This window comes from Prionailurus bengalensis, chromosome C1 (assembly GCF_016509475.1).
Source record: "Prionailurus bengalensis isolate Pbe53 chromosome C1, Fcat_Pben_1.1_paternal_pri, whole genome shotgun sequence".
Taxonomy (NCBI): Eukaryota; Metazoa; Chordata; class Mammalia; order Carnivora; family Felidae; genus Prionailurus; species Prionailurus bengalensis.
In genome coordinates this window covers 159,187,283-159,213,078 of record NC_057345.1, presented here as the reverse complement: position 1 = coordinate 159,213,078, position 25,796 = coordinate 159,187,283, and the positions used below count along the sequence as shown (strand labels likewise).

General features: G+C 36.7%; 2 protein-coding genes across 4 annotated transcripts in view; one reads left to right on the top strand and one right to left on the bottom strand.

Annotated features, from left to right (window-relative positions):
• Positions 1 to 2,047, top strand: part of FASTKD1 (FAST kinase domains 1) — a 47,799-nt gene extending 45,752 nt beyond the window's left edge. For all 3 annotated transcript variants that reach the window (XM_043576979.1, XM_043576981.1, XM_043576980.1), the window contains 2 exons: positions 380 to 494; positions 1,716 to 2,047. In XM_043576979.1, the coding sequence (XP_043432914.1) occupies positions 380 to 494; positions 1,716 to 1,811 (211 nt within the window). In that variant the 3' untranslated portion in view covers positions 1,812 to 2,047. The remainder of the gene's footprint in view (positions 1 to 379; positions 495 to 1,715) is intronic.
• A 3,928-nt stretch (positions 2,048 to 5,975) lies between these two features.
• On the bottom strand, positions 5,976 to 23,419 carry KLHL41 (kelch like family member 41). The gene is made up of 6 exons (XM_043576973.1): positions 22,222 to 23,419; positions 17,823 to 17,980; positions 17,571 to 17,678; positions 13,226 to 13,411; positions 11,437 to 11,583; positions 5,976 to 6,628 (listed from the first exon to the last, which is right to left on the bottom strand). Exons 1-6 carry the CDS (start codon positions 23,329 to 23,331, stop codon positions 6,517 to 6,519), a joined length of 1,821 nt encoding a protein of 606 aa, XP_043432908.1. The 5' UTR covers positions 23,332 to 23,419; the 3' UTR covers positions 5,976 to 6,516.
• Positions 23,420 to 25,796: the final 2,377 nt, after the last annotated feature.

Sequence of the window (25,796 nt, the reverse complement as noted above, 5' to 3'; positions counted from 1 at the left end):
TAGCACTTAGCCACTTCCTACACTGCATTACAGTTACTTAATATGTATCACATGTTTTGTTAGACTATAAGCTGTATCTCTTTATGTTTGTGTCCCTCACAGTGCCTTCCATATGGTAGTTGCATAATAAATATATGTTGGACAAGGAAACAAATGAGAAAGCGTGGAAATTTTTACTATAATATGGTGTAAGTTCTAATGAGTAGCCTTATTTGTCCCTAGTTACCAATTTAAGTAGAATAATAACTTAGCATACTCATATATTCATTTGGTTTTTGTTAATTTATGAAGATGTAACTTTGTTCCTGAAACGCTTATAATTACTTAGTTTTTCATCTTGATTTCAGAAGTAAATATATATATTTTTAATCTTGTGTAGGATTGCTTTGGAATTTTTGGATTCAAGAGCTTTTTGTAGAAACATCCCTCACTTAAAGGGGAAATCTGCTATGAAAAAACGACATTTGGAAATTTTGGGGTATCGTGTAATTCAGGTATGAAATACTGATGTAATTCTGCCCCTAAAGAACTCAGAAACTAGATGTACATGTGTTTTCTTTTTTTAAAAATTGGAGTATAATTAACATACATTTTTATATTCATTTCAGGTATACAACATGATTCAACAATTCTATACATTACTCAGTGCTCACCACAATTAAGTGTAGTGATCATCTGTCCTCAAACATTTTGCAGTCTTCCACACTAAATTCCCTATGCTCTACTTTTCATCTCCATAATTTATTTATTTTGCAAGTAGAAGTTTGTACCTCTTAATCCCCTTTATCTATTTCACCCTTCCCCTCCACCCATCTCCTCTCTGACAGGTGGTTACCTGTTTGTTCTCTGTATTTAAGAATCTGGTGTTTGGGACTCTTGGGTGGCTCAATTAGTTAAGCGTCGGACTCTTAATTTGGCTCAGGTCATGATCTTACGGTCATGAGACAAAGCCCTGTGTTGGGCTCTGAGCTGTCAGCAGAGATTTTCTCTCTCCCTCTGCCCCTCCCTCACTTGCATGCATGCACACGCATGTGCTCACTCTCTCTCTCTCTCTCTCTCTCTCTCTCAAAAAAAAAAAAAAGAGTCTGGTTTTTTGGTCTCTTTTTTTCTTTGTTCATTTGTTTTGTTTCTTAATCACACAGGAATGAAGTCATAATGGTATTTGTCTTTCTCTGTCTGACTTATTTAACTTAGCATTATACTCTCTAGGTCCATCCAGTATGTGTTCCCTTTTAATGTGACAGTTCTAGAATTACCTTTTTTTTAATATTAAAAAAACAGTTATATTAAAATATCTCCAAAACAGACATTCTCCATGTTTTTTGAATAGGAAATAAAAATCATTTATTTTATTATCTGTAGAAGATCTGTTGGTTTTTATATTTATTTATCTTACGAGAGAGAGAGGCACTGTGGAGATGGGTAGAGATACAAGAGAAAAAGGCTAGTGTGTGTATGTAGGAAAGGTACACAGGAAAAAATGTCCACTGTTGGTATTGTAGGAACAGGAAGGTGAAAGTAGCCGTGAGGCAGAAGGAGGTATCTGGGCTTTATCTGGGAGAAGGACCCACCTGGCTTCTGAAAATGGTTTATGCTTATGTGAGCTAATTTAATAGGCTCCTACAGTTTGGCTTAGTAGTGCTTACAAGTCTTCTCTGATGCTTTTTGTTGTTGCTTTAAAACTTTAAATTCAAACTACGTTGTGTATTTTACAGATCCCTCATTTTGAATGGAACTCTATGGCACTGTCAACAAAGGAAGCTCGGATGGACTACCTGAGAGAATGTATATTTGGAGAAGGCAAATCATGACCGTAGTTTTAAATTAAAATTCGTGATGCTGGTGTGTCACATTTTAACTTATTTTAATTAAGGGGCCTGACTCAACTGAAAAATGATAGTACAGAATTGACTGATTTCAAGGTCAATTGAATACCTATTAAGCAGACATTTTATTTTCTCCAATACTTAATCTTTCTCTACTATCTGGTTGGGAAATTGTATAAAATTCTTAATATAAAAGACTTGTAGCTCTGAAGAAACTTGAATCGTTTACAGTTCATTCTTTGAGGGCCTACTAAGTGTCAGTAACTGTTTTAGGTGCTGGGAATACAGCAGTGCATATTGTGTATCTGCCACAGGTGGCCAGCGAGGTAGGAGGGAAAGTCATAGGTACTAACACTTCCTAGAAGCCAAGTAGAGAAAGCATTTCAAGGAGGGAGAGGTGAGCAGTTGTATCAGATGCTGCCATCAGCTAAAATGAGGACTGGGAAATGACTGTTGAATTTAGCAACATGAAAATCATTGGTAACCTTGAAAAGAGTAGTTTTGGTGAAGTGCTAGGTGTGAAAGCCTGACTGGTTTAATAGAAAGCAGGAGGAGACAGGATTTTTTTTTTTTTTTTTTTTTAATAAATAAATGGAAGTAAAGAAATGGAGTGGTAGCTGAGGGGGAAAGTGACCAATCTTTTTTTTTTTTTTTTTTTAAATGTTTGTTTTTGAGAGAGAGTGCAAGCGGGGAAGGAGCAGAGAGAGAGGGGGTGTGGGACAGATGATCTGGAGCGGGCTCTGTGTGGACAGCAGAGGGCCTGATGTGGGGCTCGAACTCACAAACCACGAGATCATGACCTGAGCCGAAGTCAGACACTCAACCGACTGAGCCACCCGGGCACCCCAGAAAGTGGACCAAACTTGACCTGGTCTGATCGTATACATGCTGGGGGAATAATGATTTTCTCTTGCCTTACAACACATTTATTTAATAAAATAGTAACTAGGGACCTACTATGGGATGTAATCCCTAGCCCTTCTTCCAAGTGTGGTATATTTGTGCTCAGCAGAAAGCCATGTTGTAACTATCCTCAGGCTACTTGGTGTAAGTGCAGGTAATTAGCATTTGAAGCTTGCTATCTTCTGACTTCATGACCTTCTAAATTCATTCTGTCCCAAAATAAGTTGGTAGCCAGAATGCCTTGAGTCTTAAGCATAGCTATAAAACATGTGTCCTGGGGCACCTGGTGGCTCAGTCGGTTGAGCGTTCAGCTTCCGATCAGGTCATGGTCTTGTGGTTCATGGGTTTGAGCCCCATATTGGGTTCTCTCCTGTAAGCGCAGGGCCTGCTCTGGATCCTGTGCCCTTCTCTCTCTGCCCCTCCTCAACCCGCTCACTCTTTCTCCCAAAAATAAACATTTAAAAAAAAGCAAAACCAAACATGTGTCCTGCATGGATTTTGGTGTGTTGATATTTGATTTAGGTTTAGTTGAAGCACTTGTTTAAAATATTATTACTTTGCATGGTGTGAAATGCAATACATAACAGTAAGCAAAAAAAAAAAAAAAAAAAAAAGTAAGCACTTTAAGAATAAAATGATTGGGGCGCCTGGGTGGCGCAGTCGGTTAAGCGTCCGACTTCATCCAGGTCACGATCTCGCGGTCTGTGAGTTTGAGCCCCGCGTCGGGCTCTGGGCTGATGGCTCGGAGCCTGGAGCCTGTTTCCGATTCTGTGTCTCCCTCTCTCTCTGCCCCTCCCTCGTTCATGCTCTGTCTCTCTCTGTCCCAAAAATAAATAAACGTTAAAAAAAAATTTTTTTAAAAAAAGAATAAAATGATTAGACTGGGGCACCTGGGTGGCTCAGTTGGTTAAGCGTCCAACTTCGGCTCAGGTCATGATCTCACAGTTCGTGAGTTTGAGCCCCATGTGGGGCTCTGTGCTGACAGCTCAGAGCCTGGAGCCTGCTTCAGATTCTGTGTCTCCCTCTCTCTCTCTCTGCCCCTCCCTCACTCATGCTCTGTCTCTTTCAAAAATAAATAAAAACGTTAAAAAAATTTAAAAAATGTTAGACTGAGGAGGATTATAAATTGTTTTCTTTGGATATAAATGAAAACCTAGTTATTGTGTACTTTGAATACAGGGAAATCTTGATTAAATGACCCTGCTGTACCTTTCACTTACTGTTACACGTAATGTGACTTCTAGTGTACCACATCTCGTACTCTCCTTCCTCTAGGCTGCCCTACCCAAATGGTTTTATTTATGTATATATTCTTACATATTTTTGTTTGATGATCTTTCTATTTAAATAACTGGAGTTGTTATAAACAAAACATTCTTTTTTTTTAAAGCATTCTTTTTTCATTGAGATATAATTCATATACCATAAAATTCACCCTTTTAAAGTATACAATGCAGTGGTTTTCTAGAGTATTCACAAGTTTGTGCAACCATTACCACTATTTAATTCCAGAACATTTCCATCATCCCAAAGCATTATTTTTACAATGTAATATCATGTCTGTGTCAGTCTGCACTCTCTCCCCAACACGGGGCTTGAACTCACAACCTTGAGATCAAGACCTGAACTGAGATCAAGAGCTGGACGCTTAACCAACTGAGCCACCCAGGCATCCCTGTCTTGCTTTTATAGTAAGCACTTCCTCTTACAGTTTTATCACTCAGGTTTGCATCTCTAGACACCATAATTTGCCTCCCCACAACCTTTTAAATGTGTCTTAATATAGAAGTATCTCACACCATCCCTTTCTCTTCGAAACAGTTTATCTGCTGAACAATCTGTAGAATTTCCCACCTTCAGGATTTGTTGATTATATAATCCTGGATAGTTTAGAATAGTTTCTGTCAATACAGAAAAGTAGCCAGATTCCACTTCAAAGATCCAAAATAAAACTGATTTTTATTGGATATGTTTCCATATTTATGGTAGAGAAAATAAAACTGTATGAACACTCATCTGTTCTTTATGAAATTGCTTGACAAATAATAATGGAATACTCCAAATTAGTTCCAAGTCAGATTTCTCAGAAAGCGACATGTGTGAGGCTAGAAGTCGAACATGTCTGCAAAAGCATGTGAAACCCACGAACGACGATTACTTGGTGACTTGCACAGAGTTGAATGTGATGGCTGTGGACACACTGAAGAGCCAGCCTAGTGCATATACTAACAACAAACAGCTTGAGTATAGGGGTTCACATCCTAGAAAACGCAATAATACAGTCATCTTTCTGTTTTTTTGGTTTTTTTTTTCTTTTAAAAGTTTGTGAGAGAGGGAAAGCATGCACATGCACCTGAGCAGGGACCAAGAAGAGAGAGAATCCCAGGCAGGCTTTGTGCTATTAGTGCAGAGCCCCATGTGAGGCGTGATCTCATGAACTGTGAGATCATGACCTGAGTGGAAATCAAGAATTGGACACTTAACTGACTGAGCTGCCCAGGCACCCCAGTCACCTTTCTATCAGAAATTTGCAAATAGGTAGCTCTTTCATGGAAAATATAGATAAAACTTAAACTGACAAATACACAAATATATACCTCACTGGCCCCAACTTCTGCCCAGCAATTAAAGAATCAGTTCATTTCCTAAGGACAGTCCCCAACCCTCCTATCACAGACACTGTAGTTAATGGCTTGAAGACTGGTTTACTGGTTTTAACTAAATTTTTTTAAAAAGTTTATTTATTGGGGCGCCTGGGTGGCGCAGTCGGTTAAGCGTCCGACTTCAGCCAGGTCACGATCTCGCGGTCCGGGAGTTCGAGCCCCGCGTCGGGCTCTGGGCTGATGGCTCAGAGCCTGGAGCCTGTTTCTGATTCTGTGTTTCTCTCTCTCTCTGCCCCTCCCCCGTTCATGCTCTGTCTCTCTCTGTCCCAAAAATAAAAAATAAAAAACGTTGGAAAAAAAAAAAGTTTATTTATTTATTTTGAGAGAGAGAGAGAGAGAGAGAGAGAGCAGGAGGGGCAGAGAGAGAACCCCAAACAGGCTCTGCACTGTCAGCACAGAGCCCAATGCGGGGCTGGAACTCAGGAACTGTGAGATCATGACCTAAGCTGAAACCAAAAGTTGGACGCCTAACCGACTGAGTCACCCAGGTACCCCCCCCAAAAAATTAAATTTGATTTAAATCATAAACAATATACTAGTGTCACAAAAGGAATGGAGAAAAAAAGACCACTTAAAATTGACTACTTAGAGGTTTTTCCCCCTTCAAATGAAACCCATTTATTATACTTTTTAAATAGCATTTCCAAAGTTTTCTCATGGTATGTAATCTTTAATATAATGCATAGAATCTTGTCATATCTTGAAGCACGAGGGAAAGTTTTTGACATTTTAAACATTAAAAAATGTAGATATACATGTTTCATTCTCCAATTTCATTTATAATAGAAAATGAGTGTAAAGTTACCATAACAATGCAAATGAAAGAATTAGTAAACAACTCAAATTTAGAAAATTTCTTTACAATCGAGTGAGACAGATTAACAAAAGGTATAATCTGTTCAACTTAATACTTAATTTCCTACTAGAAAATGGTTTTAAACAATGATTGTTACATTGAAGATTCAATGACTGAGGTTTTGACACCCACTGCTAACCTCATGGACAGTAATTAGTGAATAATTTCTACATCAATCTCTCTATAGGCTTTTGAAAACAAAATAAATTAAAGCCCTATTATCCAAACAAACCACATTCCATTCTATTGTGTTTTTTCACCTCCCGGTTTATAGTTTAGACAGTTTGAAGAGGTTTAAACGTGTTGCTAGGCAACTAGCTCCTGAAGCATAACGTATTTCCTTCAACATCCCAGCCCATTCTTTTTTATCATCTTCATACCTGATGGAGAAAAAAAAAGTAATCAATAAGCAGTTTTTAAATAGATAGTTCTGTACGTTTCCTTGTATTAAATATACGAATGTGGGTCTTTGAGAAAAACCTATTGGCTCTTAACTAGAGGAGGACACAGCTGACTGGTACAATATCATTTGAATTCCTCCTCAAATATGCTTTCTCTGAGCATATGTCTGAACTACCGCCATGGTATTTAATCTGGATGTTTAGGCAGTTAATTAAGCCTTCTCTGGGAATCAAAGACTGTGCAGAGATGAAGAGTAATAGTTAATCATTCATTCACATTTGGATTGATAAAGATGGCTGGTCGCTATGAGTCAAAGTCAGCAGACTCTACATTAAGAGTAAGAACTGAAAAGTCAGGGACAGCTGGTCACCTTGATTATAATTTCAATCCTTCCCATACAGTGGTGCCCACCATGGCAGCTGATGCTAGTGATCACTCCAGAAGAATCCATTCCCTTCTGCTTTATTGTCCTGTGTGAGTACTATTAGAGTTTGCATTTGATGTTAGGTAAGAACTAACATTAGGTTGTTCCCTCAGGGAATATTCACGGCTATAAAGATACAGGAACTTGAATTGCTTTGAAATATGTGTGCCTCTACTCTGCCTGGTGCCTGGAATGTCTTCTCTGCTTGAGGAATTCCTAAACGCTGCCCTCTCTCTGAAGCCTTTTTGTAGCTTTCCCTTCATTTCTCACATTGTCCTTTATATAGTATCTATTAGAGCAGTTACCATTCTATTGAAAAATTTTCCTCATATTTATGTCCTCAACAAGCTCAAGGGTATTTGAGGGCAAATAATATATCTTATTCACCTTAGTATTCTCCCTCCTCCAGAAGCTATTAATACTTGGCACAAAGGAAATACCCCCAAATCATTCTATGATGATGATTTAAAGTAATAATTTTTAAAAGTAGCTCATACTTATGTAAGATATGTCCTATCTGACTTAATTTTAACAATAGTCCAAATTTAATTTTCAAGATTTGTACTGTACACCAAGTGATTTTTACATTGAGAAAAGTAGACAAAAAATATTTTACCACTAATAAAGGGAAGAACTTTGATTATCTATACAAAATTTGGGGCAACAAATTAAAAGAACGGTTTTAAGTGACTTAAAGAAAAAGTGACCACATTTAAACAATATCAGGTTAAATGAGGCTTAAAAGCATTTGCTTCCTGACAGTTATGTATTTTTTATTTTTATTTATTTTTAATTTTTAAAAATTTAATGTTTATTTATTTTGAGAGAGAGAGAGACAGAGTGCAAGCAGGGCAAGGTCAGAGAGAGGGAGACACAGAATCTGAACCAGGCTCCAGGCTGTGAGCCGTCAGCACAGGGCCCGACGCGGGGCTCAAACTCACAGCTGTGAGATCGTGACCTGAGCAGAAGTCGGATGCTCAACCGACTGAACCACCCAGGTGCCCCAGTGACAGTTATATTTTTACTTTCAGCTTGGTCAATCCTAAATAATGGAAAGATTTCAGCAAAAAATACGAGAATGGAAGGTTTTTGGGTTTTTTTTTACATATCACACTAAAAGGGTCTATATGTTTAGAATGTGGTATACCCATAGTTCTCATCTCTGCAAATGTGAGTAGAGATTCACCAGGAAGTTGAGGACAAGTGGGCAGCCACCTTTCTGGAAGATCAGTGGCTCTCAACTTTTTTTTTCTCTTTAATGTTTCAAGTTTTTATTTAAATTCTAGTTAGGTAACATACAGTGTAATATTAGTTTCAGGAGTAGAATTTAAGTGGCCGTCAACTTCAGTGCACATCTGAGTCACCTGGAGGTCTTGCTAGAACACAGATGGCTGGACCCCCCAATCCCAGAGTTTCAGATCTGAGGTAAGGCCTGAGAATGTGCATATTTAACAAGTACACAGGTGGTGCTGATGCTGCCTTGGAAACCACAGCAGATCACTGGTTCTCAAACTTGACTTGCACATTTGGAACCACTAGAGACATTAAAAATACTGATGCCTGGGTCCTACCCCCAGAGACTGATTTAACTGGTATGGAGTATGGCCTGGGCAAGAACATTTTTTAAAGTTCCTGACGTGATTCTAATATGCAGCAAGAGTTGAGAATTATTGCTCTAGATTTTATCACAAGTGGAAAACACCAGTACCTAAATTTAAAATTTTACAGCCAAGCAGACAGTGATGAATGCATTCTTGCCTTTCCCCAATCTGGTGGTTCCCAAACTTGTCTGCATATTAGAATCATCCAGGGGTCTTTTGAAAGTTTAAAAGCCCAGACCATACTCTAGAAAATGAAATCATAGTCCATAGAGGTAGGAAAGAGGTGTCAGTACTTTTTGAAGCTCCCTACGTGATTCCAGTGAGCAAGCAACTTTGGGAACCACTGTCCTAATTGCAAAATCAAACATAATCAGAGAGGATGCCTCTTTCAGGCTCCCCTCAGCAATGTAAGGGCTACTTTTAGCAGGAGATGCTCTACTTTGCTGCCTACAACATCCTCCTGCTGAAGCAACTTAGCTTTTGACCACCGTTAGGAATCACAGTGGCTCATGTGGGATTCAGCTGATTGACAGCACCATTCCCTAACATCAGTGTTTTTGACCCTGGCTGCATAGTAGAATCACCTGAGAAGGTTTTGGGACCTCACTGCAGAAATCCTGATTTAATTGGCCTGCGTTAAGGTCCAGGCGCTGGTATATTTTAAAAGCATCCCAGGTGATTTAAAAAATTTTTTCTTTAATGTTTTTATTTATTTTTGAGACAGAGAGAGACAGAGCATGAGCAGGGGAGGGGCAGAGAGAGAGAGGGAGACACAGAATCTGAAGCAGGCTGCAGGCTCTGAGCTGTCAGCAAAGAGCCCGATGCAGGGCTCGAACTCATGGACTGTGAGATCATGACCTGAGCCGAAGTCGGATGCTCAACTGACTGAGCCATCCAGGCACCCCCATCCCAGGTGATTTTAATGTGCAGCCAGGGTTAAGGATCACTGCCTATTCACTCTTTGTGCTTATCCCTGTTTTCCAAAAACCCTAACCTTCTCAGCCCTCCATTATTTCATTCTTTTTTTCCCTACTGCTTCCAGCCTTTTTCCATCTCAACTTCTCCCTAAGTCTAGCCTCTTTCCTCCCTGGAAATCTCTGGTTTTTGTTCCTCCTCCTCTTTTGGGGTGGGGAAAGATGAGTAATACTTAACTTCCCTTTATAGCTACTTTTTTTCTTGCCTTCTACATAGCTAGTTACTATTACAACAACACAAGGAAATAATGTTTGATGCATAAAATAATTCCTTGGTTAAGCCACCTGTCTTTCAGCCTTTCAGTTCACCAGGGAATAAGGCATGTGGTGGGTCAGGTATAGAAGCAGTAATATCCACTTTCTACTCTTGGCCTTGGCGATATGCCTTCACTGATCGCTCTTCCAAAGCTATCCCTACAAATTTATTTATTTTTATTATTTTTTTAAAAATGAAATTTATTGTCAAATGGGTTTCCATACAACGCCCAGTGCTCATCCCAACAGGTGCCCTCCTCAATGCCCATCACCCACTTTCCCCTCCCTCCCACCACCCATCAACCCTCAGTTTATTCTCAGTTTTTAAGAATCTCTTATGGTTTGCCTCCCTCTCTCCCTAAAAATTTAAATGAGTGAGCAAATCACTTGTTAAAATGAAGATACTGATTAAGTTTGGGGTGAGACCTGGGATTATGCATTTCTAAGAAGCTCTCAGGAGATGCCACCACTGGTGGTCCATAGACCATACTTTGAGTACCAAGGTTCCAGACAATCTGGTGACAGACCAAGGAAGAGTATCCATCCTTGAGAGTGGGGGCTGGCCTTCAGCTGAGAGGGAAAGCATGAATTTGGCAGTTTCTGGATGAGTGTATGGTATCAACTCACTAATGCTTACCTCAAGCAACTGAGATCTGCCTCCTATAAATTTTTATCAGCAAGCACAGTGCCTGGGCTGAAGGCAGCAGGTGCCATTTGACAGACACATGTGGTATCCTAGTGGTAACCAGATATCTGCATACTGTATGCCCTGCCCCAACTATCTGGCTCTCCATGACACAACTTACACTTCTGCTCCTAAGACTTCCTGTATGTGCCTTGGTCTCCAGGGGACATTCACTGCATTAGAAACTATGGTAAAATTCACCACCCCCCACACACTGTATAAATACTACATTCATTTCAAGCCTAACTTCAAAATATTCAACTGACTAACCACTGCAAGTGTCATCCTTCGGAGATCTGCCCAGCATCGATCTGAGGGGTAAAATGGATTGCTCCTTTTCACTTGTTTCTTTTTTAAAAAGCTTTTATAACTGAATCTTCAAAAACTCAAAAACGGTTTAAGTTAGAATCAAAATAGAATTAATGAATTTGTGGAAAACTCAAGAAGTTACCTACATGTTTCTTCAGAACTCTTAGGAAATAAAGTACCCTCTGGTAGAAAGGTTTGGAAGCAGCCCTCACTCTACTGGATGCCTAGTGTAGTACACTTTCAGAGCAGAGTAGAGCTTTATTAAAGAATCAACAGTCCGAATCTCATTTTACTGATTAAGAAAAAGGCCTAGATAAGTTCTTTCCCAAGCACACAGCTAATTAGAAGCAGTACTTGATCATCAAGTAAGTGGCACGTGCAAAAGTTCAATTAGGTTTGAAAAGTGTTTAAGCTACTATCAAGAAGAAGCATACATGTTGGGAAAGTCTGGCTTACTCTTTACTGCAAAATTGCTTTATCGGTTATCAGTTATTTGATTTAATCTTTGGTCCAAAAAATTGGAGTCAAAAAAACTTACTTCCATATGTCATTGACTTCAGTGGGTGCAAACTCTTTAGACTCCAGTTGAATCATGGCAAAGCCCCCAATGGCATACAGGGATCCAGCCAGGCTGACCAAACTGATGGAGCTTCTTTCTTGGGGAAATTCAGTCATTACTTCCCATCTAGGAATTATTGAAAATACAGTCAATGTAAAACCTAAGGAAATGCCAAATTTATTTACTGAACAATTATGTGAAATAATTTAAAAATTCAAGTTAGCATAGGCATCTAAAATTAGAAGATTAAGTTTTTCTACTGAAAAATAGCTAAATATTTCTTTATTTGAAAGATGTAACCAGATTAAATATAAAGCCCTCAATATGTCAATCTTGGACTATTTCACCTTCATCAATTAGCATGTTCAGCAATGGTTATCAAAATGTGTGCCATAAACTGGGGGGTTGGTGCACTTCTAGGGCTCCTGAGTCTTACTGTGCTGGATTTCATTTGAATGGTAATACAAGTTTTTAAAAAGCCGGGTTTCCATCATTTCTCGAGAAATCTCTAAATCCTTTGCAGTCAAGGCATGTAATTAACCTAGTTGAGAAACTAGAGTTAGTAATTTTCTTTTTAATGACTTCATCTTTTTAAATAAAGGATTTAAGGGAACTTTTTAATGTTTAAAGCCATATAAAATAGGACAACTAATGATAAAATTAATAAAATCAGTTGGAGGTATCAAGAGTCTAGAATGAGTTAGTCATTTTGGCAACTCTCTATTCTATTTCTCTGTCGTTAAAAGTGGACCTTTCTCTAAACATATTATTTGTTTTTCTAACTATAAAAATAGCACATATACATTATAGACAACCTGAAAATACAAAAAGGTATAGAAGAAAACAAATACCACCATGATCATACCCTCCAGACATAATCATAAGCAACATTTTAGTGTAATTTTGTTTTTTTTCAAAAAGCATACAGATTTATAAATATAAATGTCTATACATACACATGAAAAAGCTATGAACATAGAGTGTTTATAGTTCTGTGCACTGCTTCTTTAACTTCTTATGAGTGTTTACCTATATGATAGTTTTCAAAACCACGATTTTTAATGATCATTTAAATCCATAAAAGTTCCTTGGTGATTTTCAGATACTAAAGTGTATTTTGTAATCAGGCATACATGGTTCCTTAAAAAAGTAATGACAGTGCTCTGATTTTTCTTCATTGCTAAACTAGGAGTGTAAAAACTATGTATTTATCTAGATGAGTGAACTCAAAAATTTGAAAAAGACTAATTTTACATAAACGATATCTGTCAAATGTCTTTTCATATTAACTTTAAGCCAATAAAAGCGTATAAGTGAAAATTTTAAGAAATTATAAAGAGTATAAAAGAATTAACCATTTGAAGCATTCATGCTTTACAAATATCATAAGCTAAGTGGAGGTCTTTTCATTCCACACATTTCAAATCAAAACACCATATGGAAACATGTATATTCACCCACATGTATATAATTATTCAGAAGTATTACCTTTGCACGACTAAATTCATAACGTTAAGTTAATAACAAATAAGGACAAATTGAACACTCCAACATTAACTTGAGAACTATGTGTTCCAAATTGCAAACACACGTAATGCATCAAAATGTTAGGCTTTTCACACCCAATAACAGAAGGAACCCACATACTTCATCTTAATCCTTGCCTCCCTGCCCTCCTCTCCCCATGTCCTAATCAGAAAGCTTCATTTTCATCCAAAGTTAAAAAAGTAGAATGATTCATATGCTTTGGTAAGATACAGCAACTCACTTATTGGTTATGAGGTCAAAAGCTTCTACTGAAGCTGAAAGGCCATCTTCGGTGACGCCTCCTGCAATCACAATCTTGCCCTTATGTATGGCCACCCCAAACATGGAACGAGGGATTTTCATTGGAGCCACATCTTTCCAGTCTCCTTTTTTTGGGTTGTAGATAAACACTCTGTTTGTACACTTTCTGTAAACATAAAAGACAACAAAATGGTCCTTTTAGAACCTTCCTTTCTGAAAGAAGCAATTTCACTAATCGTTTAACATTGCTTCCCATCTCAGATACATAAAGCAGAATTAGAAAAACTCACAAGTATTCTGAATCTGAGCCTATGACACAAGTGAAGGACAACTGCCAATGTGGGCACTAAAACTATTTTATAACTTAAATATACTACTGGATGGTAGAGTACCTTTCCTTTTGGCAATCGCCCAGAGTGGATTTTAATCCTATCTGCTGCTAAATTCAACAGAAGACACAGATAGAGTTGAAAAAAAAATCATAGACCCTTTTTGTGCCAAGTAACAAAAATGTTAAGTTTATCTTATTGTTTGAATCTCCTAGGAATGACTTAGTTAATTTAAAAAATAATTAGGTATGAAAGTACCTATTTTAAATTTAACTCCATAATATGACGGCTTGTTTCATTTTAGTATACTACTAATACACCAGTGTATTTTAAGAAGTCTGAGGCTATAGATTAGACAACTAGTCGTCTGAATAGATGAGTAAGGAGAGCAGTTTTATTTTTTTTTTATTTTTATTTTTTAGAAGCATGCCTCAATTCTCTTTAATTTAATAACAAGTAGTAAAAACTTAGAAGCTTGACAAAATCAATCCACTGAGAATCAAAAAAAGAAGTAAAATAGATGAGAAATTGCTTCCAAAGAAATCTCCATACCGAACAATCAGATAATAATATCTGCTCAGGGGGTTGAACATTTTAGCAAGTGCTTTTGAGATGATGATGAGAATTAAAAGTATAATTTACATATGCAGCATTGTTGCAAATCAGTTATATAATTTGTTATAATCATTGCTTATGCTGGTAAAGATGCTTGGTTCTAAGTACTTTGGAAAAAAATAATTTTACTGTAATTTTCAGAAGAAAGTTGAAATGGAAATAATATTATAAATCTTATACCTCAAATTCCTCATTTTAAAAGTCAACCCTTACTAAAAGATAAAGTATGACATACTTAAAGATACATTTACAGATGTTTCATTCAATTAGTATTTACTATTTACTAGTTAATATTTAATATTAATAGTATTTACTATTTATTAAGGGACAGATAATATTCTCAATTCTGGGATTGCAAGATTGAATAAAGCAGACAAAGTCTCTGTTCTTGAGGGATATATATTTAAAAGGAAGTAGGAAGAAAGTAATCAAATAATAATTCACAGGAGAATAATAAAAATAAACTGACTTGATTATGTATTATTTAGAGGTATGCAAGGAACTAAAGTACAGTGGTATGATGGTTGCCTTTTTCAGGTAATCAAAGAATTTTGAAGAGATAGTATTTTAGTCTAAGATTTAGTTATGGGAAATTCAGGTAGCAGAGCTAATGCAAAGGTTTGAGGCCAAAACAAGGCTGATATACTCAAGGAAGAGAAAGGTCAGTGTGGGTGACGTAGAATTTTAGGAGAAAGAATAGAATTAGATGATATAAGAAAGTCCAGGTTTGATAGAGCTTTGTAAGTTGTTTCATTGTGCCTGCAGAAGGTAGCCTTTGGATGGTTTTATTTTTTTTTATTATTTTTTTTTTTATGAAATTTATTGACAAATTGGTTTCCATACAACACCCAGTAGGAGAGCAGTTTTATATGCTAAATGCTACCAGGAAAACCTGTACTCATCTGAATTATTCTTAGTATGTTCCTCAGAGTTCCTTAAGGTTATCCATAATTTACTGATAGGAGTTCAAAATGCTAAATAATAATTCATCAACTGGATATATTTGTGGGCTTTTTTATTTAGTTTTGCTTTTTTAAAGTAAGCTCTACATCCAATGTGGGGCTTGAACTCGCAGCCCCAAGACCGAGGGTCATATGCTGTAGCAGCTGAGCCAACCAGGTGCCCCTGGATATATTTGGTAAAGCAAAAAAGCCAACAAACAACACTCCCAACGTTTTAGGAGGACAACTTTTTTCCTTAGTGTTATGAAAGACCAGATATCTGGAGTAGAAGCATTTCCTCTAATATTTGACTATGAGTATTATTTTAAAACTTCTTGACAAGGTCATGATACAAAATCGTGTTCTTCAAATTCAGTGGTGTTAACTAGTGAGATTTAGTGCTTACTTTTAGATAATGACTCATTTCAAAGTTCTTTGGCATTCATCAAGCAATGCTGTCTTGGTTAATCATACTCTCAAGATTAATATATTCTTACCAACAAGACCTGTATGCTTCTTACTGACATATCAATTTCCTAGTTACTAATACCACTTGAAGGAAACAATTTAAATCATTTGGCAGGGTCACTAGATTTTCAAAGTCAGAACACTGCTTAATACACATTTTCCATCCTATTTACTCAGGAAAAATACCCCAAATAAGATTTTGCACTAAGTTTGTAATATGGCCTTCCTTTAAATTATGGGAATGGCTGGGATTAAGGCAAATATTAAAATATCAGAATATGTTATCTTTGAATATGGATAGACTGTATAAAAACCCATTGTTCTTTTTAAACAATTAGTCATTTATTTTTATTTTATTTTATTTTTAATTGAAGTATAACTGACATACCATATCGTATTAGTTTCAGATGTATATCATAGTGATTTATTTTTATACATTATGAAATGATCCCCCTAGGTAAGTCTAGTTACCATGTGTCACCATACAAAGTTGTTACAATATTATTGACTACATTCCCTATCCGTATATTACATCCCCATGAGTTATTTTATGATTGGAAATTTGTATCTCTCAATCCCCTTTACCTATCTCACCCGTCCCCAACATCTCCCCGCTCTGGTAACCACCGTTTGTTTCCTATATCAATGAGTCTGTTTCTTTTCTTTCTTTTTTTTTTTTTTTTTTTCCGCTTGTTAGGTTCCCATTGCTTTTTAAAATCATATTTCCTGTGATATTTGTCATTTTAATTTAATAATAACCATTAATTGTTAACTCAGAATATAGAGTTCTTTATTTCTAGCACATTTCCATATTCTACTCTCCTTTCCTGCTTTGCCCTTATAATTCTTAATTCTGGTTCCCTTTCCAGGATTATCTCTATTTATTAAGCAGCTCGGGCAAATGAGGACAAGCCAAATTAGGCAGAGTTTTCAGAGGCAGGACATTAGTTCTCACTATTTAAACTGAAAATCTTCATTTTACCAGACAGGCTCCTGGCTTAACCGACTGACTTTTGGAGCCCTCTGAAGTCACTTCTCCCTTTGAGTAACAAGATCCTTTTCCTAATTACCTATCCCTTGAGAAGTGCCTAGAAATCAAGTTATATGAACCTTCATCCTGTTTTTCTCACAAGAAACTAGGCAGCCGTGGGTGTACCAGATGCAGCTGTTCTGTTTGATCAGTGCCTCTTTGTGACCAGTTGTTGTTAAATATTTTGACTATCAAAATATTTAAATATTCTTACTCTGTCCAGGAGTAAATCAGTGAAACATTGTTTAGGAAATAACTGCTTTCTTTTCTGTCACCAGGCTCCTCAGTTTCAAACTCACCTATCTAAATTCTTTTATGAAGGTAAAGTACAAATCCATGATATTTTAATGCACTATTGGTTTAGCAGTTATATTTTAGATATAACATTAAAGAGGTACACTTAGTTTTTATCTAGTTGTGGCCAAAAGAATAAGAAAGCCCACTGGCTTTAACGTAGTGAAATATAATGAAAAAGACTTGATTATGCTCCTAAATGCTGCTTTTCAACTGTAAGAATGCTTATGAGGGCGGTATCATGCTAGTTCCTAGCAATATGCTGAATATCTACACATTTACTTTAACAAGTTTTATTTATTTTTTGGTACTTTAGCAACTGTTAACTTTTATACAGTTTCCCTTCAGAAATCATTTATAATATCCTCCAATAGCTTTTCAAAATTTTATTTTGAAACTTTCACTTCCAAAATGTTATAAGTGAGAACCAAGTCTCATTTCAGTATGTAGATTCAGATGAAAGGAGGGAAGAACTCTTGCAATAACAAAATCATTTGGAGGGGCTCCCGGCTGGCTCAGTCAGTGAAGCATGCAACTCTTGATCTCAGGTTTGTGAGTTCAAGCGCCACGTTGGGGGTAGAGCTTACTTAAAAAAATGTTAAAGAAAATCATTTGGATGTAAACCATAAGGAGATTTTAGGTACTTACTTGTCATCTGTCTTTCCTCCTAGACAATATATCATCCCCTTATGTGAAATCACACTATGGCCATAGACTTTGATAGGCAGTTTTTTAACTTCATTCCATTTTGCAGTCCTGAAATGACAAGATGGTAGAATTTCTATGCTTTGAAACACGTTTTCTATGCTTTCAGTTAATTCTAGGTTCTAAAGCTATGAATATGTAATGGGCATTCATATACCTGAATGCTTACGAAACAGGAATGTCATGGCAACTTACACGGGATCATAGCATAATACTGAATCCAGCGAAGCCTCTGTTTGAAGGTCTTTGCCTGCAACTACATAGATTTTGTCATCTACCTCTCCCAGACCGAAGAGACACCTGGCTGATGGCAGAGGTGGAAGTCCAACCCACTCGGATGCTATGTTATCAAGCTGAAAGAAAAATATATAAGGAATTGTACAGCTTGTTAGAAAAGAGTTACAGTCGTTCCAAGAAATATGCTATATTCTATGTGTTGTTTACAATACACTGAGATAGTGGGGCGCCTGGGTGGCTCAGCTGGGTAAGCATCTGACTTTTGGTTTTTGCTCAGGTCACTATCTCACAGTTTGTGAAATCAAGCCCTGCATCGGGCTTTGTGCTGACAGCATGGAGCCTGCTTGGGATTCTCTCTCTGCCTCTCTCTCTGTCCCTCCCCTGCTTGTTCTCTCTCTCTCAAAATAAATAAACTTAAAATATATATATATTAAAAAAAAAAGAATACACTGAGATAATCAAAGATGCTGCAGGTAAAATAAAACTGCAATCCAAAAAGTATCATATTTTACCTCTGGATTACCAAGAAAAATGAGAAATTCTGCTTGGTTTACCAAAAGAGCCAAAAGTAACAAAATCTGGAAAAAGAAGAGAACAGAGTCACTAGAGTTTGGTTAGAACTGTGAGGTTTCGGGGTGCCTGGGTGGCTCAGTCGGTTAAGCGGCCGACTTCGGCTCAGGTCATGATCTCGCGGTCCGTGAGTTCGAGCCCCGCGTCGGGCTCTGTGCTGACAGCTCAGAGCCTAGAGCCTGTTTCAGATTCTGTGTCTCCCTCTGTCTCTGACCCTCCCCTGTTCATGCTCTCTCTCTGTCTCAAAAATAAATAAATGTCAAAAAAAAAATTAAAAAAAAAAAAAAAGAACTGTGAGGTTTCTTGTCAAAGTTTTTTCCCATGTTGTCTTGTTCAGGTTCGAGAAAAGCATCCTAATACTGTTAGCTCCTTGGGGAAAGAGAAGTTGTGACTGTGGGGAGGGTGTATGTGAGTGACCCCCGAATGCTATATTTAACATGCTCCCCAAGCCAGGACAGCTGGACCTGTCGCTCAGTCCACAGACAACTGGGATGTTAGGCAATATCTTTTTTCTTTTCTTCAAAACTGTGTAGGTTTCTCTCTGTTTTGCTTTATTATTTCTGACATAGGCAGGGTTCTGGCTATAACCTCCTAGCTTTTTGCTGGAAGTCATTGGAAAAACCCTCGCCTCTGTCTTTTTTAAAAATTGTATTAGGAAGTAACTTGCTTGTGTTTGCTGCTGCTACTTCTGCAAGCCTCAGACAGCTCTCTAGGTGCCCATGCTCTCGGGTAGGTAATTCTGGTGTGGCAGGTATCAGTTTCAGTGCTTACTATTGGTAATTTTACGTTTTTCCACTTTGCATATTAGGACATGAAGGCATGAGAAAATTGCTTTTTGAAGGAGTGCAGTTACAGATTTGTTGTTCTCTGTAGTGCTACATCTGTGTAGCAGAAGAAGGAATAAACCCCAGAATAACTGGATACCAAGAGTAGGTGCAGATAATAAGGGCTGTGGTCAAGGGAGGGTCTCTGTAGAAGCCTATGTGTATTTCACCTCGTAACTTTGGTTAAAGCAAGTACTAATTAAGACTAGATAAAATGAGCAGTTTAATCCTCACATATGCATTGTTAGGTCTGCATTCACAAATTTTAACATCTAGGTTGTGATCGCTAATTTTTTAATTTTTGGAAAAAAGTCCTTTCATCAAGAAAGTGGTGTGTAGTATAGTAGAAATAATAACGAACATTTATGAAGTTTGGACTCTGTGACAGGCTGCGTACGGAATGCTTTACACGGGTAATCTCATTCAGTCCTCCAGGATTGCCACTTTTATTATCTCTGTTTTACAGACGAGAAAACTGAGGCACAGAAAGGTTAAATAATTGGTCAAGCACAGAGCTTTTAAGTGATATTCAAAAACAAGCTATATAAATCCACTGTTTCTTAAAACTGGGAACAGCAATTACGATCCCAGACTAAAGAGTTAACTGCCCACACTGTACAGGACTGTCCACATCACCATCCTCTCCCCAATCAGGGCACTTAGTACAGCAGATGTAACAGTACTGTCTATCAGGCTCTTTTATAGATGATCTGTCAAGCTATTTAACCTGTCTGGCTCCAGTTTCCTCATCCTTAAAATCAGGGTTTGGACCTACATTACTTTAAAATGGGATCCTGTTCAAAGATTTGATGAATCTTTTAATTCTATGAAAAACAAAACAAAACAAACAACCCTCTCTTAGGGAAAAAATTCTCATAATCTATTTATAGTACACAATCAAAGATCATACTACTCCTAACTTAATACATTCTAAACAGACGGGATCAAGCAGAAAAATACAATATAAAACATGAAATTCTCATATATTTTCTTGTGAGTCATAAATAACCCTTCTTACAGTCAGGTGTTTTTATCCTGGCATCTTGTTGCACTATTTGTCCCTTTTAAGAGAAGCAAGTCATGGGCAATGACAGAGAGTTGACCTTTTCAACTTTGTGTAACTGTTTTTGTAGCTATAAAGAACACTGAACAGGTTTCTTGAACCAGAAATGAGAGGCTGTGCCCATAAAAGTAAGAGTAGTCAGTGATCACAAAGAATGAAATTTTGCCATTTGCAACAACGTAGATGAAACTAAAGTGTATCATGCTAAGTGAAATAAGTCAGTCAGAGAAAAACACATATCATATTATTTCACTCTTATGTGGAATTTAAGAAACAAAACAGATGAACATTGGGGAAGGGAAGCAAAAATAAGATAAAAACAGAGAGGGAGACAAACCATAAGAGACTCTTAAAGACAGAGAACAAATCGAGGGTCGCTGGAGGGGTGGGGGTGGGGGGATGAGCTTGTTGGGATGAGCACTGGGTGTTACATGTAAGTGATAACTAAATTCTATTCCTGAAATCATTATTACACCATATGTTAACTAACTTGGATTTAAATTAAAAAAAAAAGTAGTAACAGGATGGAAGAGAATAAAGATAATACTGTTAAGTATTCCTTGATCTATGATTTCTAGATACCTGTGTGTCCATGTGTGTTTTATGCCATTTTTACTTCCTAGATATAATGATTGCCTTTTAAATTCAATTTGGCTTTTCTGAAATTTCACTGATTTTAAAATTAGAGCTTAGGAAATTTTCTGGCATGCATTCAAACACTTTGGATTATAGCTTCTGTTTTATTTTTGTATTTCATAGTTAACATTTTTCAATGGAACTTTGAAAATTAAGAATGATTAACATATATATTACATTTTTCAAGATTAGGAAAACCTGGTTAAAGGTAGTATTTTGTGAAGGCACAGCATGTCACACACTGAGAGCACACAGTGACTGTGGTATGACATTCTACACTTATCTCTGGCCTTTCCAGTTCAAGTGCCCATAAACCTCAGGCCATGAGTAGCTATGATCTAAACAAACTCATCTGAGCTAGCTGTAAGCTACAAAGTAGCTTAAAAATTGGCATTATTAAAGATAAAGGGTAAGCCACTGATTCCTTCATAAACGGATAAAATATAATGTGTTAATAATATGAAACAAACTCACTTCAAACAAACTATAAAGAGTTTAGTTGGGAGTATTTGGTTTCTTGGACACATCTGTGGTTTCACAAAACAGATTAAATTGGAATGATGTTGAAGTACAACTCTGATCCAAATACATGTGGTCACTTGTCATAAATAAAAAATCATCGTAAATAAAAATTTCTAAATATAATTGATGAATTCAAATTAGTGACACCTTTGTAGTTTTTCCCAGAAGGTAACCCAAAGTGTGTAAATTAAGTTATATAAGTTCTCTTCATTTTCAACAAAATTATATTTTAGGCAGTAAACATAAATAACAGATAAAATTCCACCCTTAAGAATTTCAAATCAGTTCAAGAAAACCTGGAAAAAGGCTGAAAATCTGACCAATTATAATTTTTGCAATGTGGAAAGTACTACAGTTTAGAGAAATACATTAACCTACTTAATGGGTTAAAAGTTTCAATTTAGGTTTTACTAACACACTGAGTTTTGAAGGATTATAGTCACCATCAGCTATAAACTTAACACTGTGGCTAAAAGAGTGTAAAGAAAATCTGAGTCATCACTTACACATTAATTAGAACCTCATTCTTCACCAAACCTTTTATTAAATATTAACAAGCAATTAAGTTAACTTATCTAAGTACTTTTGTCAGCTCTGTAAGTAGCAAAGGTGCAAGGGACTGCATAGGACATCCAGTAGAATAAAATGCAAGCAGCCTGAATGATTCACACATCAGGTAACTGGGTAGTAAACAGCAGCCTTTCCTTTACGTCTCTACTTTTAGAAAACTAGCCCTTCTTACCTGGAAGAAGTAGGACTGTAGAGGTTGATCTTTATTTTCTTCATCCACATATAGTCCTCCTACCACATACACCTGATTTTGTTGGGTAACAATGCTAGAATGATTTCGGGGAATCTGCTCAGCCAGTGCAGTGAGGTAGCACTCATTTTCTGTGGGATCATAAGCCACGGCAGCTGTGTCATTCACCAAGAGGATGAGGTCTTTGACAAACATTCCATGCCTGGGAATGTCATTCAGGTAACCAGGAAGTAAATCTTCATCACCAACATCACCGTTCACCTCCCCAGCCCCAGACTTCTCTGCATTTTTGCTAGGTTCTGGGAGTTTGCCTGCAAAGGCATCTTTGAGAACTTTGATTTTTTTCTGGAGTTCTGGGTTGCTTTTAATTATATCATCTTTCTCAACGTGATCTTTAAAATATTTTTCTGTCATAAGGCGAAAACGAATACAATCAAACACTTCGCTAAGGTTTTTGACCCTGTTTTCCTTGTCTGTTCGCACCCATTTCATCACCGCCTCAAATACCGCTTCTTCCTTCTCCACATTTAGACTGTCATTTGAAATGACTGAGATCAGTTCCTGCGGAGATAGTTGCATAAAGTCCTCTTCCTTACAAATCTGTACAAAACGATCAGACACAAATTCACGGGCAGAGATAGCAAGTCTCGGGCAGTCAAGAAGAAGTCCTAATCTTAAGATGGCTAGACAGTTGCCAGGAGCAAGTCTTTTCTGAAGATAGGAAACACAGACAGTGAACACCGAGGGGATCTGAAAGCGGCTGGCCAAGGCAAAAATATCTTGCACGTTTCCATCGTTGAGATCAATACTGGCAGAGTACAGGTACTTGATGATTAAATCCAGTACAGCAGGATCCACATTATCTAATACTACCTCCTTTTTTTTCCCCTCATCAATTTCAGATAAAAAATACTCACGGAAGTAAGGACTACAAGCTGACAAAATCAATCTGTGGCAAGGAAGACTTTTGTCACCTGCTTTTAGGGTGCAATCGATGAATTTTTTTTCATCCAGGAGATCTTTTAGACCATCCTGAAGAAGGGTGGATTGGTAAAGCCGCAGTTCCTCTGTGAGTTCCCGCTGGGAATCCATTTTGTGAGTAACCTGGGTAAGGAAGGGGACACTGAAGGCCTTAGCTCCTCGCAGCACACAGGTCTAGCTGTAAAAAGGCAGATCAGTGTGCTTTGCCCAGCTTGAAGCCTTTGCAATTTAATCCCACCAGCTAAATATAGATACCCACTCTAACAACGGGAATTTAGGAGAGCTGGTTTGGAAAGAAGAGTTGTTCTTGCAGCTGTTATAGATTGAAGGGAACAACTGGAACTTTTAATCACTAAGGAAACAGCTAAGAAACAGGGGATTTAAATGAAGTAGAAAGCTTTAACATACATAAAGCATTACAGCATATGTCAATAAAGGCATGTTTAAAGAAAATGTTTATTGAACTAACAGAAAACTGAATCATAAAAAAATGAGTCAGTCCGCTAAAAATGGTCTAGTGGCAAACTCCTTGGCTGTCTGAATTAATGATGCAAAGGTCAAGAATATGAGGTGAGTTCATCTGAATACTCATAAGCAAAATCCCTTTTCCAATAAGTGTTACATACGAATTTTTATTTTCTATTTAAAACAGTGGGATTTACAATTTTCTTTTAGAAGTACGAAACTTAAAAACTTCTGTTTATGTACTGTAATTTTATTTTTAAAAACCATCAATAATACCCCACCATAATTGAAATAATAAATACAGAGAAATTGCTAGTTTTCTAAGACATTCCGAATTATCTTTATTCTTAAATGGAAAAACCCTAATTTGTATTGAATTAAATGATAAAATTATTTATTCATACCCTGCCTTGCTCTACAAAGGATCTGATGTGGCAAACAATAATAAGACAAGTAAAATAAAGGCAAAAGGTTAAAAGGAATCATCAAGCTTAGACAGAAATAGAAATAGTTAAAAGTCAACAATAGGGAAAGAAAAAACTCAAATATAATATGATTTACTAAAGATACTCTGTGATTTTAAATGTTGAAGATAACCTTTCATTAAATAAAAAGTTAAAATACAGATATAACTCCATGCAAACAATGTTATCAACAGACTACAGCAGACTGAGGAAGAAGTGCTATATATCACCTGCATAATTTGGAAAACAAGACTATAGAAGGAAAAAGAAAAGAATATATAACTGAAATCGTAATTTAAGTTCTTGATTATAATAGAACACCATATTGATTAGGGAATGCAGAAGTCATGATTTGAAAAAAAAAATTGATCCTTTGTTTATATGCAGATGACATTGTATACCTCTTCATGAACTATTTTATTATAAAATTATATTGTCACAGTTTCCGAACTCAGTGGGGCTATAGAAATACTGTATAATTTCAAATTATGGTATTCATAAAAATGCTCAAAAGAATATAAGCTCCATGAAGACAGGAAGTTTTTTTGGTTTGCTTTGTTCAATGCTATAGCCCCAGGGCCTTGTGTGCTCCATAAATATTTGTCGAATGAATAAATGCCCCCAGATCAGTGAATTCTGTATTTTTAAACTTCAAGGTTTCTACCCATGAGTAAAGATTTTTTCTTTTATTTTACATACAGTGAAGTCAATGGTACTGTCAGCTGCTAAAACAACAGCTGAAAGAAGAGCTCATTGACTCTTTTTTCCATTTATAGATGTCAGTGAAGGTTTTAACACACTAGAAAAAATGAACAGCTGCTCCCGTGTTTAAACAATAAATGACTCATTTCTCTCTACAAGTAACAACTAACATTTGAAAAGATTAATGAGTCAGATGCAAACACCATGCTATGACATTTAAGATTCCTTACTAGTAAGCAATTATGAAGTCTGTTTTGCTTGAAAAACTATTTAAATATATTCCTGGCAGCATTTTGTGACCTGTATAAATTTTTCAAACAGCCTTTTCTCCCCTTAACATAGGTTGTTTATTCTAACCCCATCCTTTCAAAATGTACAAATCTTTTCCTTTTTAGATAAAGAAACCAATGTATAGCTTTTGTTCACTGATTTTTATTAAACTCAGGTTAGCATTTGGTTGTACTATGTGTTTATGGTTGTACATACCGTTGCATCTCATTTTAATGTTTCTAAAACACTCCTTTCTCTTTAGAGAAAGAGGGCTCCTTCTGCTGATTTCAATGATTTGACAAAGGTTCCTTACAATGTTTCTTTATACCCAAGCAGCGGCAAAAAACACTGATGCCAGAGAAGTTGCCAAATCTTAGCTCACCAAGAAATCTGAGAATACTCTATTTTTGAAAACTTCAAAGAAGTTTCAATGAGTACAAACAAGGAGAAAGTCAATAAATGAACTATTTATTTACAAACTATTTAAAACTATTTCCTTACTAAATAAATGTATTCTTGTCAAATCTATATTGAAATTACTTATAAAATAGTGCCCAAAACATTACACAGTGGTTGATATACTTCAGAGTTAGCTATAATTTTTAGGTTTTACAGAAATGGTCACCTAAACATGACAAGTTTAAGGGTCATAATTTATATTAGAGTTGGTTTACA